Source organism: Diabrotica undecimpunctata, chromosome 4 (assembly GCF_040954645.1).
Source record: "Diabrotica undecimpunctata isolate CICGRU chromosome 4, icDiaUnde3, whole genome shotgun sequence".
NCBI classification, from domain to species: domain Eukaryota; kingdom Metazoa; phylum Arthropoda; class Insecta; order Coleoptera; family Chrysomelidae; genus Diabrotica; species Diabrotica undecimpunctata.
The window spans coordinates 77,459,209-77,480,509 of record NC_092806.1 but is presented as its reverse complement, the minus strand read 5'-3'; the positions used below and the strand labels follow the sequence as shown (position 1 = coordinate 77,480,509).

General features: G+C 33.2%; 1 protein-coding gene and 1 pseudogene across 1 annotated transcript in view; one reads left to right on the top strand and one right to left on the bottom strand.

Annotated features, from left to right (window-relative positions):
* Positions 1 to 2,128: 2,128 nt before the first annotated feature.
* kuz (zinc-dependent metalloprotease kuz) overlaps positions 2,129 to 21,301 on the bottom strand; it is a 250,389-nt gene continuing 231,216 nt past the window's right edge. The window contains exon 11 of the mRNA XM_072529801.1: positions 2,129 to 2,386. Within this exon, the coding sequence (XP_072385902.1) occupies positions 2,367 to 2,386 (20 nt within the window). The 3' untranslated portion in view covers positions 2,129 to 2,366. The remainder of the gene's footprint in view (positions 2,387 to 21,301) is intronic.
* Positions 4,612 to 7,437, top strand: LOC140438284 (uncharacterized; annotated as a pseudogene).

Below are 21,301 nucleotides of genomic sequence, written 5' to 3'. Positions count from 1 at the left end.
TCTCCGAAATATAGTTCTCAGAAAATATGGGTTGGTTTTTCATATTGTAGTACTTGTCGTTTGTATTAAAGTTTAGTAGAGGAATATGATGATCTTTGTAGGTATATTTTTGGTATCGATTGTTCTGAAGATATCATTTAAGGTGTAATTATATAAGGATGAATTAAACCTTACGATTTTTCCAATGCGATTTAACTTGTATTTTTTCTTTTACAATAATATGCACTTTCTACATGACTACAGGATGTCTACTCCTTGTACTATGAAGACATGTATAGTACACTCATATGTATTTGATACTATCGTTTTCATTGTCACAGATCTGATGAGATGGGTTGCTTTGTTGCTCTGATTATAACACGTCTGACGAGATGGTGTTGTTTAGTTGATTTGATTCTACAGTTTTGATCATAACACATCTAACGAGATGGCGTTACTTAGTCGTTTTGACCATAACATATCTGAGGAGATAGTGTTACTTAGTTCTTTTGATTATAACACGTCTGACGAGGTGGTGTTACTTAGTTGTTTTGATTATAACATGTCTGACAAGATGGTGTTAGGCAGTGTTACATAGTTGTCCTGATAGCAATATCAGAATTTGAACACATTGGACGTGATATTATGTCACTTTAATAGAGCTCAGTGTTCGAGGGTTAAATTCAATACATTTATTTTTGATTTAAAGTCTATTTAGATTTTAAGTATTGAATTTGAATATCTCCTTTTCTGTAGAATAGTATATAGTATAAAATTCTTGCTGGTAGTGTGTTAAATTTTCGTATGTTTTTTTTTTGTGTTTAGATCAAGTATTTAGATCTGAAGCTGTATGAACAAGTGAGTAATTGTAGATGAATATGTACTGCAGGCCTGAATAAAACTCGTGTGAAATGCACGAGTCTCTGCAACAGTGAACCACTTTTCTTGATTATATCGCCTAAATTTTGGCTAGTTGGAAATATAAAATCTTTACTTAAAATGTAATCTCATATATTTTTGTTGTTGTTGCTTTTATTGCGTGTCACGTTTTCTCTCACAAGAGAGGGCTTATTTAATCAAAATTATGTTGTTCGTTATTATCTTCAGTAATTAATGAATATTTACTTGTGATGACATTATAGTACGTTGTCCACTATTGTCTTCAGCAATACGTGAATTTTTACTTGTTTTGGATGGTAGGGAAGAGAAAAAAAAACTCTTCGGGTTTTTTATACGGTTTGTGGGGGAGTTGTTACGCCCTAAAAGGTGTAACGAGTCCGTCACTTCAATAATCCTTTTATCACTTTTAAATTAAAATTTTGAAATAAAATTTTTAAATCAATATTCGTTAAGTATCTCTTAGTAACTTTTAATTTCTAAGTTGGTATTTAGCAGCGACTCCATGCGTTTTGGAAAATTATATAGTTATTCTAGCTTGTCCAACTCGAGTCACTCTTGTTTTGACCGGGGAGAAGTAAAGTAGGCGGCCCAGGGACGTGCTGGTATGTGTTTTAAGGATATATAATTTTGTTTTTTTTTTGGGGAAGAAGAGAAGTTGGAATAAACTTTTGGTTTGTGTTTGTGTGTGTGTGTCGTTTGGTTTATAGCCACTCTGAGCCGGCAAGTGGATCTAATTAACAGTAAAAGAAGGAAAAAAAAGTATAAAAACCTTCAGCCATTTTGATTTCTAAAATATTGTTATTTCTCCTTTGATAGTTGATATATGTCTATTAATATCTATCGTATAAATCTATTAATAATATAAAATCATATGTCAATTTTCTATTTTACTTCCCAATCTTCAAAACATTTAATTATCTATCTTTGTTCAGTTTCTAAAAATATTCTGTCTCATACCGTTCTTTTATATTCTAAAATATATCCAGAGCATGCTTTTCGTTAAAATTATCTATTTAATCAATCCATATCACATAAAATATTGTCAAACCATTCGAAGGTTACAGTTTTATAAAACCTGTAACGATAAGACTACCAAAGAGAATTGAAATACTATTATAAAATAATACCTTAATCAACTATGGAAGCTTATCGTCTATGCTTCGCCTAGCTCTCTCAAGTGTGAATTCGTCTTGTCTTAAACTATGAATTAAACAATGAAAATTCAGTTGGTAACAAATAAAACAATGAATTAACTAATCATATTTATTTAGCATAAAACAAAATAATGATACTTAGTTTGCACAAGCAAACCCTGCCTATAGCTTTACAATAAAATGAAATGGTATCGATGGGTTGCTTGCTTCTGTATAGGATGTTCTTGCCTCCAGATTATGTGGGTGGGTCTTGGGTATTTGCCATTTGAATGGGCTTGAAGACAGCTGCAGTCTTAATTGGTGGTTTCATATGTGGTTAATCCGTCGTTTTATTTAATAACTTATCCCATAAACTAGAATATAACACAGGGTGTATTAGAGAGCCCTCAAAGGGGGTTAAATTCCTTGACAATTATTTTACAAAATCACAATTAAACAAATAGTGGATGGCAAGGATAAAGTGAAATAGAATTATTATTAAAATTAGTTTTGTAAGTTTCCTACATGCATAAAATCGAAAACGTGGCTTTGGAAGAAGTGAGGTTATGAATATTGAAAATATTGTCAGAATTATAAAATATCGGTTACAATGAAAGTACTCACCCCAAAGAGATTTCTGCAGACCATAAAATGAACCTTATTTCATATTTCCTTCTTTTATAAATTTCAACTACACACAAAAAAAAATATCGCATCACGTTAGAAAAGCTGATTGGCTGAAATAGTGGTAAATGACTACAATGAAGTATATCACAGATACCATAGAATATATGTCTATGATGGCACCTATCCCATCAGGATAGTGTTTATATTATTTAATTACTATTTTTAATTGAAAGCCGAAGTACAGAATTACATTTCTGGTAGGCGAGTAAATTACCTTTTTATGTAGAATTAGTAAATTGTCTTACTTATATTTATTATTTGTAAATTCCTTAAATAGTATTAGGTCCTACCTTCCAGTAAATTTAAATTGCCTATAATCAGTGATTGTTTTGTATATAACTAGGTTAACTGTACATAAGTGGTGGGGGTAGCATAAAGAATTAAGATAGACGATGTATATATTTGGTTAGGTATTAAATTTGTTGTTAAGACTAAATATTTCAATCAATACCTGCTTTTTTTCCATTTCAGCACAAAGGATATACAGCATTACAAGATACCTTGGAAGTTATATATTAATACTTTCCTGGTGCCCACTCACATCTTAGAGCAACTTCCATATTCTATCACTTACATTCACATCTATTTATATATTTTTTTATTAACTTGTCATCTATTTTCTCATTCTACGGTCTCTGTAGGGCATGCAAATTGGCCGAATCCTCTTTTGAGTGTCAAGTAGTCACTCTCCGGCACAGTCTGCTAGCCAGTCTTCAATTTAGTTATATTTTTATATTCCATTTGGTTACATTTTTCCTACATTTTAATTTTGTTATATTTCAAATTCATATTTTACATTTTCCTATGTTTATCATACTGATCTGATCTCTTCCTTTGTGAGGATTAGTAATTTCTTTAGTGTATCAAGGTACATTTTATAGTTGACCCTTAGTGGTACACGAAGACAACCTTCCTTAATTCATTTGTTTTTTGTTACATACTCTATTATAACTTGTTACATTGGCCCTAAATACTTTTTGTTACAAAGGATTAACGCCAATAAATATATTAAAGATCTATACAGGTATGTATAGTTACATAGCTATTAGACCTGTTTAAGTTGTCACTAATCGAACGTACTTAGTTCCGTGTATTGAGAGGTTAGAGTCGTGTTACTGTATTAAAATTTTCGGGCTTGTCTTCTGTAGTAGCTCGAGCTGTATAGACCACTGCAGTTGGCCATATATAAAGAGAGCTCATTGTTAATACTATTTATTCTCTTATCTTGGCCATTTGTGCTGATTATCGGAAAATAAAGAAGTAATGTGCCATACCAAATTATTTGGGTTATTCGCTAAAATATATATTAATTGTTTACGAATAATTCATGTGTTGTGGTAGTTTGGTTGTTTCCCGTCCGATGCACCAGAAGTAACGTTGTTGTCACTGGCTCAATTTCGTTGCCGCTGTGCTTGACAAGCTACTTTTAATAGTACATTGTTTTGCTGGATACCAGTTCGTTGAAGATTGTTAGTATTAAAGATCCATCTTAACAAATTTTCTTTCCGTATATCTGTGAGTCTACCTTTTGGTCAGCAACAGTAGCTAAAGACTGTTTCATCTGGATGCGATACAGATCAAATTATTGAGGAATTTTTTTGTATATTATATTTATATTTAAACTAACCACAATATGACGCTTGTGTCATTTTTCTTTGATAGACAATTTAATATCTCCTCCTGTGCTCAATTATACTTTTTTATTAAATAGTTAGGCGCCGCACATTGAGACGTAGGCAACGCAGCGTAGGACAGCACAGGTTTCTGTTTTCCGTAAAATTACATTACCCCGCGCGAATTGGAACGCAGGGCAGGGCAGCACAGAACTGTGTTTAAGAAAACCTGCCAGCGCAGTCGTCCGGACACAGATTCCTGTGCCACGTGCAGAGCAGTTTGTTTGTTTCTAGTAAAATTTTGTGTGGTTATATTCGGAATGAATGAACAATTAATCGAATTGGTGAGAAGCCAGACAATTCTTTACGATACCAACAATCCCAATTATTTAAAAGCTAAATTGAAGGATGAACTATGGAATGAAATAGGAAAAAAACTAAATTTAAAAAGCGGTAAGTTAAACAAATACTTTTAATTATATTAATTATATCAGAACAGTTAGTACGTACATAGCTACGTTATTGTTAAGGGCATAGGCGCAAAAGTCGCCTGTCAAAATGTTAAATGTGTTTTAAATGCATTCATTGCATCCTGAGAAAACTAATAAATATTTTTGAAAAATTTAAACGCAGAATGAAAGATTACATTATTACTGAAGGCCGAATGTCCCTGAAAACTTCTAGAATGTTTATTTATTTTAATAGGTTACATAGGTGAAAACCACAGAGAAAATTTAGTGTGATTTTTAATTGCAAATATTTCATTCAAAAGAAACTTATTATTTATTCTAAGTAACTTTCGGCCCTCGGTAATACGTATCCTTTCAATCTGCGTTTAAATTTTTCAAAAATACTTATTAGTTTTCGCAGGATTCCAAATAAATCAATTCATTTAAAACACATTGAATATTTTGACAGGCTACATTTTGTACCTTTCCCCTTAACGCCACTACAAGATTTTTCTGCGTAAATAAAATATTAAAATTTTCCTTGTAAAACACTTGATTCTTGCCAAGGTAGTTGTCCTTCTGTATTAAAATATTGCGTAAAGTTTTGCCTTATTAGGAAAGCGTTTGATGTACTTCGGATATTATTGTTTCGCAATGAAAGTAGCTGACTTGTAGGGAGTTCGGTTTCGGTTCCATCCACGTGGCTACAGGCTTCTTTACAGCCTCTTAGGTAATTGTGCAGGACACAGGCTGCTTTTGTAACATTCACAACACTTTCAACTTTTATTTCAAAAGGCTTTCTGAACACACGAAATCGAGAGGCGAGAATTCCAAAGGCACATTCAACACATTGACGGGCTCGCGACAGCCTGTAGTTAAATATTTTATTTTCAAGATTATCATTACTAATAACGCTTCGTCTCGGATAAGGTCGCATCAAATTTTCTGTTAGCGGAAAGGCTTCATCGCCCACAAATGGCAAATGCACTTCAGCTGTACCAAATAAAGTTGGCTGTGGAAGACCCAAAGTTTTTCTCATCATTCTTTTCCCAAGAGGGCTGCTTGAGAAAATATTACCATCGCTGAATCTCCCCATTGACCGAACATCAATGGTAGTAAATTTATAATTTGCATCAACGGTAGCCATTAAAACAATGGAACAATGTTGTTTGTAATTGTAGTATGAGGAGCCAGTTTTTGGTGGTTTATTAATTACGATATGTTTCCCGTCGACAGCTCCCACGCAATGAGGGAAATGCCATTTCTTCTCAAAATCCGATGATATCGCTTGCCACATTTCAGTAGTCGGTTTTTCTAAGTACAGTGGTTGCATGTTGGTCCATATTGCAACAGATATCTCGTTTACTATTTTAGCAACTGTTCGATCCCCCATTCTATAGCTGTACGCTATGCTTCTGTAGCTATCTCCAGAAGCTATATACCTACAAAAGAGTTACATCTGTGTTACTATTCTTCAACATATCAAGTCTTTTATCCCCTTTATTTAAAAACAAAACTTTGTTACAGGAAATGAGGCGAAGACACTTTGGCTTAAGCTTCGTAACTGCCACCGCGATGCACTGCGAAGACAGAAAAAGTGTCTAAAAAGCGGAGCTGCTGCTGTCATCATAAAAAAAATGGAAATTTCAAAAACAGATGGATTTTTTGATTCCATATATGCCCAACAGATCACGTGAAGGTAATTTAGAAGAAGATAGTGAAGATGAAGACCCACAACAGGAAGACTCCATAGTTGATCCAGAGAGTGAAATTTTTGACGAGGTGACCAGCGACATTCGACATGATACCGAAGAAATCGAGAGTGTTAAAAAGGACATTGTTAATGAGCCGTCTACATCTGGTATTGTTATACAAAAAAATAACGAAAAAGAAAATGCTAAACGTAAGGCAACTGAAGACCATTTAATCACAACCAAAGCAGCTAAAAATAAGAAACCTAAAAATGATGATATACAGAAAGTGATAAAGTAGTCAATTATGCAACGTCAAAAAAGGGCCGAAGAAAGAGCAGTTGAAAGGGCAGCACAGAAGCCTTTGGATGATGATCTCTATCATTTTTATATGTCGATGTACAAAATAACCAAAAAAATGCCTCCTAAATTTCAACATCGTGCAAGAAATGATGTGTTCCAAGCTATATAGCAGCTCGAAGCTGCATATCTAGAAATTCATGATCCCAGTCAAGAAAACTACACTCATAGTGAACAAAGAGTTTTTACAAGTGCATATGTTAATACCCATATTCAGCAGCCGCATTACTCGTCAACACCTCTTCCATCACCAAGTTCCAGTCACAGTAGCCAGCATACTGAGAATCAATATTGTAATAATCCTCTAGCTTCTATTTCCAACAACTCTTTTTTATGCTCAAATGATTACAACTCTAGAAGCACCAGTAATTATTCATCTACTACACTCACCCCCAGGTTGTCTGCTGAGACATCTCCTCAAACCGCTGATACCGGTAATATTCGTAATTTTGTGGAAAATTATAGAGTGAATTATGATAGTTTAAAATGATATTTTTGTATTTTTTAATAAAACATAAAATTAATAAAAACAATACCTTAAAAAAACAGCTAGTTTTTCTTTGGTTCCTATTGGTTTTTGGGCATTACAACCATCTGAATAAATACTGTTTTCTATTATATTATGTACTTCATCAACTTGTTTTCTGCTTAACCGAAAATAATTTAAATAACGAGACTCAGAGAATTCTGATGATAGTGCAAATTCCCCATGAGTATTTCTCTTTTTCATATAGTTGCTTTTCCAAAATGATTTTTTTCTCTTTGACATGTTGAATAATAAAACTGTTTCTTCAAATTCTGCGTCTGACTCTGATTCGGAACTGTCCAGAAATAAGGCCATTATTTAAATTATAAAATTCTCTTTCTATGTTCATATAATATATTCGATATTCGCACCTCAAAATTTTCGAGAAAACTGCTTCCAAATATGCGCTCACACTGCGTGACACGTATATTTTCTGACCTGTGTAGCCAGCCCTGCACTGCGTCAGCTGTGTCACCTGCGTCCCAATGTGCTGCTTACTTTACTGTTAGTTACACTTAGTTTTTTTGTTATATCATATTAAAACTGTTTTGTAGTTTTATTTAACTTAAGAGAACTAGGGAATCCTAGGAAGATCATCCCTAACTAGGAAGATCGTTCCGAACTACAAAGATCGTCCCGAACTAGAATCCTCAATAAACAAGAAAATGCAGAAATAAGATTTGCGAAGTAACAAGAAGTATAACGATAAAGAAGAGAATGTTTACACCTTGCTTTCAAATTGGTATGATAAGATTTAAGAATTTCGACGAATTTATACAAAAAAATATATGGATAAAGTACCATTGCTACTTGGTAGTTACTTGTTAGTTGAGCTTTGATAACGAAACTTTGCGGCATTATGGCGGTAGCGTTTTTGCGCTTTATTTAAAAGAGTTATCAAGGTTAGTTAAAAATAAATATTTAACGGTTATTTTTAGACCATGTGTGGCAGGTTGCGGTACTCTTTTATGGAAAATAATAGCGACATCCTTAAGAAGGAATAATTTTATAATAGTTCCAAAATAAATAGGGGTAAAGGCAGTTTTTATTAATAGGGCAGAAAAAAAATATTTTGAGAAATTGTAACATTGCGGCTTTTTGATACGTTACAAAATATCAGCATGTTAACGTTCAAAGTTATTACCCATATTCATATAATATAAGTGCAAGTATCTACATACTAAAACGCAGAGACCATCACGGTGTATGTATCTATTTTTACGCTGCAGTGATAGCTTACAAAGACGCCATCTACTCTGATGGCATTACATGAAAACCATTTAACGATTATTGTTTTCTACGCGCTAGTCATAATTAAATGTAAAATGAATTTTCCAGAAAAGCTTGCTGTACCTTAGATAAATGAAGGGCAGTCTGTTAAACTGTTTTACACACATCTAAGCTACAGAAAGCTTTTCTGGAAGATTCATTTTTTACAGGTAACATAAAAATTCGTAAAAATAAAAGAACATTTTTCGTATGAAAACAGCTATTTTATTCCATTATGTACATATATTAATTTTTACAATATTTATCAATACAGAGATTAGCATCAAATATAGATTATTTTTAAATTTCACAGAATTAAAGTTATCTACTGTTACTATTCAAAAGTTTAGTCGTGATACTCTTCAAAAATAGTCATCTTATAAAAAATGATTTAAAAGCGATACTATGCGCCATCATTTTTTATATCGTTTTTTTCTTGTCCTTCCTCGTTTATTTCTTTGTGTTGTTAGTTCCCAATCGGAACTTATGTAGTTAGTTTATAATAGTAGCGTATGTCTTGTTTTAATTCCCAATCTTTGATTCTATCTTCGTTCATTCGTCACATGTACTCCTACCATTTTAACTGTTTTGCAGCTACAAGTATATTATCCATGATCGTGTTCCCTTTCATTCCTTCTCTTATAGTTTCCTTTCTTAGATGGTCAAGTAAACTCAAACCAGAGCATCTCTAGTACTTTATTGCGGTTGCGGATGATATTTATTTTTTATAATAATGAGGACTTGTTATTTATTCAATGTAGCTTAAAGATAGTCCGAAATTTCCACAGAGTACTATACTGCATTACTCAACTATACGAGGTATAGCACAGGAAAGGAAAATGGGGAAATTCTCCCCCCCCCCCCCCCCCAACCAACAAGGTAAGAGAATCTATTATTTATTTTTTGTCGGGTTATCTTTTTTATGTCTTTTGGTTGGTGTTTCATTGGAAGTTCCACCCAATGCAAATCCACCAAAAGAAAATATAGCCCGGGATCCCAAGTCCATTTTCACGATTTATTACTAACAGCTCATTTTTCGTGAGTAGCTTTATTTTGACGAGTCGTAAAACTGTTTAAAGATTTAAGAATTTGGACGAATTTATACAAAAAATTACGTGGCTAAAGTACCATTGCTACTTGGTAGTTTCTTAGTTGAGCCTTGATAACGAAACTTTGCGGCATTACGTCGGTACCGTTATTGCGGCTTATTTAAAAGAGTTATCAAGGATAGTTGAAAATAAATATTTAATGGTAATTTTTGACCCCGTGTGACAGGTCGCGGAAATCTTTTATGGAAAATAATAGCGACATCCTTAAGAAGGAATAATTTTATAACAGTTCCAAAATAAATAAAGTTAAAGGCACTTTTTATTAATACGGCAGAAATTTTGTAAAGGGGTACACAATTTCCGTTTGTTGTAACTAATAGGGGAGGGATGACATATGTTGATTTAACGATTTTCAAAAATTTATTGCTAACTCCGTTTTTTTGTTAATTCTCAAGATAATTAATTAAATTAGCTGAACAAATATTTGTCCTACAAAATGCAAGGTTTTATCAAAGAGTCCCCCCTTTCCAACCTGTATCATTAACAAGGTCATGAAAAATAATTACTAACAAGCTGATTTTTTTTCTGTTAATTAATTAATATATATTTTAACAGGGGTAGCAGGGATATAATATGTTTATTTTACGATTGTCAAAAATTTATTACTAAAAGGGTTTTTTGTTAATTCTCAAGATAATTATCTAAATTAACCGAAAAAATGTTTGTCCTACAAAATGCAAGGTTTTATCAAAGAGTCCTCCTTTTTAACATGTATCATAACGAGGCCATGAAAAATATTTACTAACCAGCTGATTTGTTATTCAATTGATTAGTTAATATTTACGTAATTTAACAACCACGTTGTCCTACAAATTGCATCGTACGTTATCCCGACCCTCCAATTAAATACAGATTTGAAGTTCATGAAATTAAAAATCAATATTATTTTCCACAATTTGCTATTGGAGCTGAGTCACACTGACACAAGTACGCATGCGCACAGCGTAGCTTAGTGTTAAACAATAATGGAGTGTTTTTTCTGTAATTTGTTATCTTAAAACCCTACTTTTTGAAAGAAAAGAGAAGAAATATAGAGAAAAAGATTTTGTCCATCGGTTGTCAGATAATCTGGCGACGTATCCTGCCCAATTCTATTTTAATCAGGCGATTTTTTCGATAGCGTCTGTTGTTTTTGTTCTACGACGTATTTCTTCGTTTGGGATTCGGTCTCTAAGAGAGAGACACCCAACATCTGGCGCTCCATAGCCCTCTGAGTCACACGAATCTTAATCACTACCTTTTTTGTGAGTGTTATTGTTTCCGCTCCATAAGTGAGTACAGGTAACACACACTGGTCAAAGATTTTCCTTTTAAGGCATATGTCTAGATCCGGTTTAAATACGTAGTTTAATTTAATAATAATATCCTATGCGAAATGGGAAACAAATACTAGCCAAAGCATGGGACTATGACATGGACGTTTACAATCTCTTTGTAGATTTTAAACAAGCCTATGATTCAATAGATAGAACAATTCTACCTAATATACTGAAAGAATTTGGCATACCATCAAAATTAATACGACTAGTGCAAATGACAATGACAGAAACAGAAGCACAGGTATGTATTCAGGGACAGATCACTGATGCGTTTACGATAACGCAAGGACTGAAACAAGGCGACGGACTAGTTCCAACGCTCTTTAATCTTGTTCTGGAATATGTAATTAGACGGTTGACGGTGAGCGGAAATAACATACTTACAAACAAGTCTACCCAATTAGCAGCATACGCAGATGACATAAACGTAATGAGCAAAACAATGAATGCAGCGGAAGAAACCTACGTTGAGTTGAAACAGAGTGCAGAAGCAGTAGGGCTAGCAATAAATACAAATAAAACAAAACTACTCATACAAACCAGATCAAATAGACCGGTGCAACAACACTTTATTGACGATATAGAACATGTAAATAGATTCACATACCTAGGAATGGATCTGGTCACAAGCAATGAAGAAGATCCGGAAATAAATAGAAGGCTTGTGCTGGCAAATAAAGCCTATTTCGCGATGGGCCACATATTCAAATCGCGAGACGTACACCGGAAAACAAAACTCCGGGTCTATAAAACAATAATCAGGCCCATAGTAAGTTATGGTTGCGAAACATGGGTGGTGACACAGAAATCTGCCAATGCATTAGATGTGTTTGAAAGAAAAATATTACGTAGGATCCTGGGCCCAATAAGTGAAAACAACAACTGGCGAATTAGGTACAATAGAGAAATATACGAGCAATATAGCGAACCAACTCTAGCACAACATACTAAACTGCAGAGATTACGATGGGCAGGGCACGTGGTCCGCATGCATGAGAATAGAATCCCCAGAAAATTATTAAATGCAAGAATGCAGGGAAAAAGACCTGTTGGAAGACCTAAAAAGAGATGGGAAGATGAAGTCGATGAGGATGCCAGGAACTGCCTGGGAACGCGTTCATGGAAAAGAACAGCGGTAAATAGAGATGGTTGGAGAAGCCTGTTGAAGGAGGCCAAGGCCCGATTTGGGCTGTAGCGCCATTGGATGGATGGGATGGATGCGAAATGGGAGTTCACATGTCTGGTTATCTCTGCCCAACAGAATTTCATGTTTTAAGTACTTCTATTATTCAATCTGCACAATATCCCTTCCATAAACAGCAATATTTCGATTTAGCAACAGATTAGTCATTATTTACGTCCTGTTCATGTTAATCTTTAGAACGACCTCCAGGGAAGCATGATATAATTTTTACAACATTATTATTGAATCATCCATACGATCGGCTATAAAGACAATGTCATCCCAAATGACTGAGCTTCTCTTCTTTTATCTTGATACGATACTCCTTCAGATTTGCTTTCTTACCAGTATGTTCTAAAAGCACCGTGAATAGCTATGGAGAGACGATGTCTCCTTGCCGTACTCCTCGCTGTATACAGAATTTATTTGTATTGTTCTGAAGCTATTTTCTTGTGGCATTTTTAAACTAATGTTTGTATTTTGAGAACGATTTCCGAAGTGAAAATTGAAACGTCAATAAACGTATTTTAACCTTTAATTGTGGCTTATTCCCATTTAAATAGTAATTAGAATTTATTTGGTTTCTTATTCAGATAGTCTTACGCTAGCTGTGGCACTTTGGTAGATATATTTAATTATGTTAGTGTAGCGATGGTCTATTCGGCATTATGTCAATGCTTTTAACATTTTCTGCTGGCTTATGGTATCGAATGCTTTCTCATAGGCTGACAGAAGTCTAACTTAGCCTCTAGTCTTTTTTTGATAATTTTTGGGGAAATTTTATATATATATATATATATATATATATATATATATATATATATATATATATATATATATATAATAGTCTCCCGTTTTATACCGCTGTCGCGGCTTTGGGAGTATAGCAGGGTAGTCTGCTATATCTAGGGCCTACGGTATACAAGGAAGGTAACATGGTCAGTGCTACGCTTCAACCGTCTATTATTACCCCTGGTTTTACCCAAGGTACTCATTTTTATTCAGGCTGAGTCGACCTGGGGCCTATAGACATTTTTAAAATGTCTAGATGTTCTTGTCGGCGGTAGGATTCGAACTCCGGACCACCGGCTTGCGAGGCAAGCATCCTACCGCTTGCGCTACGCAGGCCCTATATATATATATATATATATATATATATATATATATATATATATATATATATATATATATATGTGAGAGCAAAATGATAGGACGGTAGTTTTTTTAGATCTTTTATGTCTACTTGCTTGTGTAATAAAACAATGACTGTATTGTTCCATTGAGAAGGGGTTTTCCTTGGTAGATGCATTCGGTGAAAAGTTTGGCCAAAGCTTGTATAATTTTATTTCCACCTCGTTTGATCGCCTCGATCACTACTCTGTCATCGCTAGAGAATTTGTTATTTTTCATTTCTAAAAGTGTCATTTTGACTTCGTATGGTGTTATTTCTGGCATTAACTGTGATCGCTGGTTTGTTCTTTTGTACACGGGCTGATCTTGCCTTCCGTCGGTGCTGTCATACATTTCGCGATAAAACGATTCGACAACCTCGAGGATTTCGGATCTATCCATAGTAATGTTTCCATCTTTGTTTCTTATGTTGTACATATTTTTGTCGCCTATGTTGTTCCTACTTCGCCTCAAAACTTTTGTTTTCTTGAATTGATTTAGTTATTTCTCTTGTATTGTTTTCTCTTACGTATTTTCGGATTGATCGGTGGATATCTTTATTTTATATCTGCAGTGTTGTGTTTTGAGTCGTATTTTCCGTCAGCTGTCTTCTTTTACTTTTAGCTCTTTGATATTTTGGCTTAGTTTTCTTTGTGGTTCACGACGGTCGGGCAGCACTCCCTTTCCGTTTTTTAAGTGCCTTCATTATGCCATAATTTGCTTGTTCTACATCTTCACATACTGTTCAAAAAGCTCATACCCTTAACTTAGTTTCTGTGAATTGTTCCGGCAAATTAGCACCGTTTAAACTTTTTTTTAACAAATACTTCAAAAAACTTTGTAGAACTATTTCTGTTAAATTAATAAACAGTAGATAATTTTGATTCCGCGGTAAGGGGCAATTATTCTGAAATAAGTAAAATCAATTTTCTTTTATCACATTTCCAGAAAATTCAACAATTGTACAAAGACAATGTCAAAATTCAGTTAATATAAAAATAGCAATTTTTCGGACAAGGAATTACTTAGAAATGAGATCCTTTTTAAATTGAAATGGTAATACTACTTTCAGTATACAAATCTTAAATATAGAATTTAATAAAACGTAATTGATATATTAATACAAGTGATACAATTCCAAAAAATGTATTATTAACATTGTAAAAATCTATAGCCCAAACTATATTTAACAACAAGAACGATATTTGGTAGTTGATAGCAGGAAAATTTATAGCATTAACAAATTTTCAACGAATATATTCTTTATCCGTGTAAAATGGGTCTTGTAATAGTAAAAATCTTTTAAAATAGAACTAAGAAAATTAAAAATTAAAACTTTACATTTTTTTTTTAATTTTTCTTCAGAGAGCTAGAAAATACATGTATTAATTAACTGTTTGGGCCGTAACGAAAATGTGTGCACATCTCTAGCAATCTAATAAACTTTTTTCGTTTTTGGGTCACTTTGCAATTTGAATATATCTTTTACTATAGTATTAGAGAAAAATTGAAAATTAACAGGCCATATCATTATATCGGATATATACAGGGTGTTTCACGACGAGCTTACACTATCTATATATCGGAAACAAACAATATTATGGGGATTACAAATTATGAACAACTTAAAGAAAATATTATGCCACTTTCGGTTATACAAGTGGGCAGCAACTTAGTTTAAATTAAACATTTTCAGATTCTGCGTAAGATTCTAGATAAAATCTGTATAAGGTACCATAGATCAAAACTTCATATTTTTTAAGTTATTTTTTTTTTAATTTCGATAGATAGGGACAATCGTTTCAAAGTTAATAGCTCATCAGTTTCCAAACCTAATGTCCTTTAAACTTTTGTACACAAAGAGTAGGTAACGTCCTCTTAGTAATTTACATCGAAATCGAATTTCTAAAAAAAACAGGGTGTTCACAAATAATACGCTATTTCTTTAAACTTCAACCTACAGTAAGACAATAAATAATTTTATTACAAAAGAAATCAGTCGTCTTTCAAATAACATTTCCTATACCTAAAGTTATTACTCGTGGAGTTAATTGTGGTTTAATGGTAAAGATGACAAATAATGAAGATTGTGTATATTTACTTTATATATTGAGATATCTTTCACCTAAAAAAGTAGTTAAGTTACCATCATAAAATTTGAAAGCTACAACCTGATTGTCTCTGATCGCACAAAATACATTAAAATCCCATTGCCCCTGAAAACCACGTACTCTTGTTAAATGTTGATTTGCTTCGCTCCAGTAATGAGAATTGTCCCTATTAAACATTCCGTTTTTTATAAATTTTGATTCCTTATAACATAATAATATTCTTCAAAAATTCCTTATCTATATTATTTATTCTTATCGTTACAAATTATATTTTTTATAGTCTGTTTCCTTTAAACATTGAATTTTGTTTTTTTTTTAATTTGAAGATCTCTCTCTCCCTCTCTATCTCTCTCTCTCTCTCTCTCTCTCTCTCTCTCTCTCTCTCTCTCTATATATATATATATATATATATATATATATATATATATATATATACACTTCCAACAAAACCTAGAAGTTCTTTCTTTATACCAAGTAGGTAGTGACCCTGAGAGCACTTGGAACTACCTCAAAGATAAGATAATCTAGGCTGCAAAAGACTGCGGGGCAGAGGTTTTCACGGGTCGTAAGCCGTGAATATCCGATAATACGTAGACTGTGATTCAACGCAGAAAAGAACATAAAACTAGATACGCAACAAACGATGAATACAGAGAATACAGAATCGAAAGAAATCAGAAAACAGTGCCGCAAAGACAAAGCTGATTACATCTCTCAAATATGCAGAGAGATAGAGGAATAGGGCTGTCAAAATGAACCGAGAGATTTATTTCAGAAGATCAAATTCCTTACCAGAGAATTTAAATCTCAAACGTGGTCTGTAATAGATAAAGAAGGTAATCTAAAGACCGATACTGACGAAAATATTGGAAACATGGCAAAACTACTGTGGCGAGCTATATAAAAATAACGAGGTACCAGCAGAAAATCAATGGCCCTCAGACTACCCTAGAGAACCCACTGTCTTACTCGCTAAAGTCAAAGATGCAATTAAATCGCTAAAGAGAAATAAATCCCCAGGCATTGATTCAATATCATGTGAAATACTACAGTGTACCTCAATTTATATCCCGCTACACAAAAAAGAAACTTCTACTAGATGTGAAAACTACCGCACATTGTCACTAATAACACATGCTAGTTTGTTATTGCATATCATCAAAAACAGATTAAAAACCTATCTACATTAACAAATACCTCAGGAACAAGCGGGGTTTGTAAAGGGTGAAGGTACACGGGAACAAATCCTGAACCTGAGACAACTCATTGAAAAGTCTAGAGAGTTTCAAGTACTTATGATTATATGCTTCGTTGACTACCAAAAGGCATTTGATTGTGTAAGTTGGATAAATCTGTAGTCCATTTTAATAGAAATGGGCACACCAATGCACCTGGTGACACTTATTAAAAATCTGTACCAGTCCAATATAGCAATAGAACGACTAGATCGGAAGTTCTGAAATCAATGAAGACCGAGAGTGGTGTTAGACATGGATGCGTGTTCTCACCTGACTTATTCAACATTTATGGTGAACATGTCATGAGGTTAGATTTAGATGGATGGGCCGGTGGAGTAACAGTGGCTGGTAGGAAAATCTCCAATTGAAGATTTGCTGATGACACTACACTTATAGCAGCAAATGAGCAAGAAATGTTTAATCTCCTGTAAAGACTTGAGTACGAAAGCAATAAAGTTGGGCTGAAAATCAATAAAGCTAAGACAAAAATAATGGTGGTCGACAGATTCCACACACTATTCAAATGACTAACATGTTACAGGAATACCAGATAGTGGACAGTTTTGTTCCTTTATCTCGGGTCTATTATAACTAACGATGGTAACTGTGAAGCAGAAGTTCGGAGACGTATTGGTATGGCAAAAAATGCGATGAGTCGCCTAACTAAAGTTTGGAAAAACAGATATATCTCTTAAAATATCAAAATAAGACTGGCGAAAAAATTGAAACGTTTCTATTCTAAACCAACTTAAGATTAAAAAAAGGGTGTCCACAATATGTCTGCAATGTATTCTGTCACGTGGTTCGCAGAGGTGACGATAGTTTGGACAGATTAATTGTTTCTGGAAACGTTCCGAGGAGAAGATCAAGAGGACGAACACCAACTAGATGGTCCAACCAAATTAAGAATTCAGCTGGAAACTCATTCTGCGAAGCTCTCATGGCAGCTGAAGATAGATACCAATGGAGAAAAATTGTTAGGAATATTGGAAGAAATCACGATCCTCAGTAATGGGGAAACGAGAAGAGAACGAGTTATATTATTTTGGTCTTTCCCTAGTGTATGTTCAATCCATTTTCATTTCCTTCTCTTAATCGTGACTGTTCTTTCTCTTGTTCCGTTCTTCTCCATAGTTCTGCGTTTACGATTTTATCAGGCCAGTATATTTTTAGGAATTTTCTTAACGATTTATTTATAAAGGTATCACTAAAGAAATAACTGTCTTTAATTGAAAATGTATTTTATAAATATTATCCTGCCAAAATCTCAATTTATGGACCCAAAATATATTTTATTTATTTTATAAAGTTCATAAACAAAACGGTTTTCATATTATCCAACCAAATTTTAGAGCCGATAAATGATATTTTTTAGGCATATTTATCTTTTGTTTTATTGAATACTAAATTAAAAGATCTTCATATTTCAAAAAGCCAAGAAAACATTTCTTCACAATAAATGTTTGATAGTATACTACCCGATTTATTATGTATATTTAAAAGGTAATTTTGGAAATCCAGGGTCTCCCTCTTGTCAAACGAAAACCGCAGATATTGGACGTGATTCCATGTCGATTTAATCTATATTTTCGTAATAAAAAAATGCTTCCTAAGGGAGGTACAGTCCTTTGAAGTTGAATCCTTAAGTCAATTTTTTCCAAATATGGTACCACCACAAAACTTCAAACTTTGTACGATGATTAAGCAGATGATGCCAAATCGGCCAATTTAAAAAAGGGTTCTTTATTGCCACTAAAAACCGTCTACATGGGGGTAGGCAAAACGTATTTTTATTTAAATAAAGTTTATTTTTAAATTTAGTAAATTTAATATGTTTTATGTTAAATTTGAACACTATAAGGTATTTTGCAATAATAATGTACTCCTTAGACCAAACATGGCAGCTTCAATATTCATAGAAAAGTCAAAGTAGTTGGAAACACCAGGAAGAACATTATTGGGACAATCTTCGATGAGCAAGGAAATATAGTGTTTGAAATTAAAAGATAAGTTAAAAACTTGGCAGAATTATATTCAAAACACATTTCGAGATGATCAAGGTAAAGCGGGCTGTCGACTTATCTAAAAATTGGAAAGATAGTGGGACCGCATGAGGTCCCAATAGAGATATTGAAACTTCTGGATAATAGTAAAGCATTACTTACAAAATTTTATTAACAACGTATATAAAACCGGTCAGATACCAGAAGATTGCTAAACTCTACACCCATTTGGGATTGCTACACCCCACGCTAAATCATACGATGAATTTGACACAATTAGTTTAATGAGTCATGTTCTCAATTTTTCTCAAAGCTACTCATGCCCGATTATATTAAGTATGAAGAGAATGTGGCCAAAACTCAAATGGGGTTTAGAAGTGGTCTTGAAACACGGGAAGATTTGTTCGCAACGCAGATGATGATTCAGAGATGTAGAGACGATGATTACGTGCATATTTGTTTTCTGGACTACGCAAAAGCTTTCGACATGCACAATCACGAAAAAATAGTTTTCATGTCCTGAAAAATTCAGAAGTAGATGAAAAGGAAATAAAAGTAATAATCAATTTATATTGCAGAGAAAATGCGAAGTTACGAGTAGATCGGCAGTATACCAGTTCAATTCAAATTCAGAAAGGAGTCCGTCAGAGTTAGGTATCTCTATTGCTGTTCAATCTATACTCAGGACAGATTTTTAGAGAGGCGCTATCGATAAAGTCCTAACTTTGAGTGAAGAACATGCGTATGAATTTGGACGGATTATTAACAACAAACGTCATCGCAGTCAAATACAAATGATTGGAACAGATCAGTGTGTTTACAAACGTCACACTTTTTTGATGAATTGCTGGAAAATTTCATGTATAATAAAAATTATCCAACTGTTTGAAATAAAACACAGATGAATATTGATGACGAAGGACTTGATAAATCTAACACAACATTTAGAAGTATGAATAATTATTCGCTACAAAAGAATTAAATACATCCATATTGTAATCATAAATTCATAGTTCATTATTGTCATTAATACGTAAGACCAAATTGTATTTAAAGCTTAAGAGGGGAGATGTTATGAGTTGGCCTGTATACATTACACTCTAGTGTAAAGGGGATTGCATAAGGATGACCAGCTCATGCCAGCTTCCGGTAAAGATACCGTGGTCAATAAACACGTGTAAAGATTTACTGTGGTTTTAATCATATATTTATATAATTCATTAAATAATGACCACCATAACACTAAGTAGACGGTTTGTAGTGATAATCAATAACATTTATTTACATTGGCCGATTTGCCACCGACTTAATCATTGTACAATAGTTTGAACTTTTGTGTTAGTACCATTCTTTTATTTTTAACATAAAAATGAGATGGATATATTTAGGAAACATTGACTTGAAGGAGTCACCTTCAAAGGAGGTTACCTCTCTTAAGAAGCGTTTTTTATTTAAGGTATCTAATATAGTATAGGTATCTAATATTTAATCAACATCGAATCATATCCACTATCTTTGGCAGGAGAGTTCCTGGCTACCCATCAAATATAATAATTAACTTAACACGGTTATGATTGTTATCCAGATCACCTTAAAAGGGTTTTTCGTTTACTGATCAAATACTATACTTCAATACATAAAAAGTTGAAACTGGTTTTACAAATTTTTCATAGACTTCTAATAGGAGCATTATAAGTACTATGTATAGTAAAAAAATGTAGACAAAATTTTAACTATTAAGCTAATATGGTTGCGAAACTATTTTCTTGTGAAATTTTTACCTGTATATTTAATTGGTACAAACCACCATTTTAATTAAAAATACACTACATTTAACGTTTCTGATTTGGAAATCGAAAATCGTGTCAAAAATATTTTAAATCGAGGATATTGTGTACTTATTTAAGCTAAGGCATAACTTTCATAGTTATTGTATGAATAAATTGTAGATACTGTGTACCAATTTAAATTTGTAAATGACGGCCGCAGTTATTAGTAGTTAGTAATAAACAATTACAAGCCCTTATTATGTGCTTTTGCTTTAGACTTTCCTGTATGGTAGTTTATTGCAACTGAATCTTGATATAAATATATTTACTTTTAAATTGATATTACAAGATATACAAATTATATCGAATATTGCTAAAAAAAAAGTAAATAAAAAATTGTTCAAACGCAATATTTATCAAATTGGTCTAATATTGTCCCAAGTAAAAAATGATCAGGTTCGAATAAAACTCTTTTTAATTGTTTCAATAAGAACTAATAGTAACTAATAAAAAATATTACTACTTTTTATACAGTGGGCGGGTTCCAACGAAAATCTGACCCCCCCCCAGAAACTCAGAAACCAAGAGTTTCTACAAAATAAAAAAAAAACATGTGAATTTGTATTGGGAGGGGGACGAATTTCCATGCTAAAATTCATGCCCTCAAAAATGTAACCTGCTACCCCGCATTTTTTCAAATAGCAAATGTGGTCGAATGGCACATCATTTGAAAGGTGTTTTTTTTTTCTACACGACACTCTACTTTTTTTTAATTTTCGGAATAACTTTGAA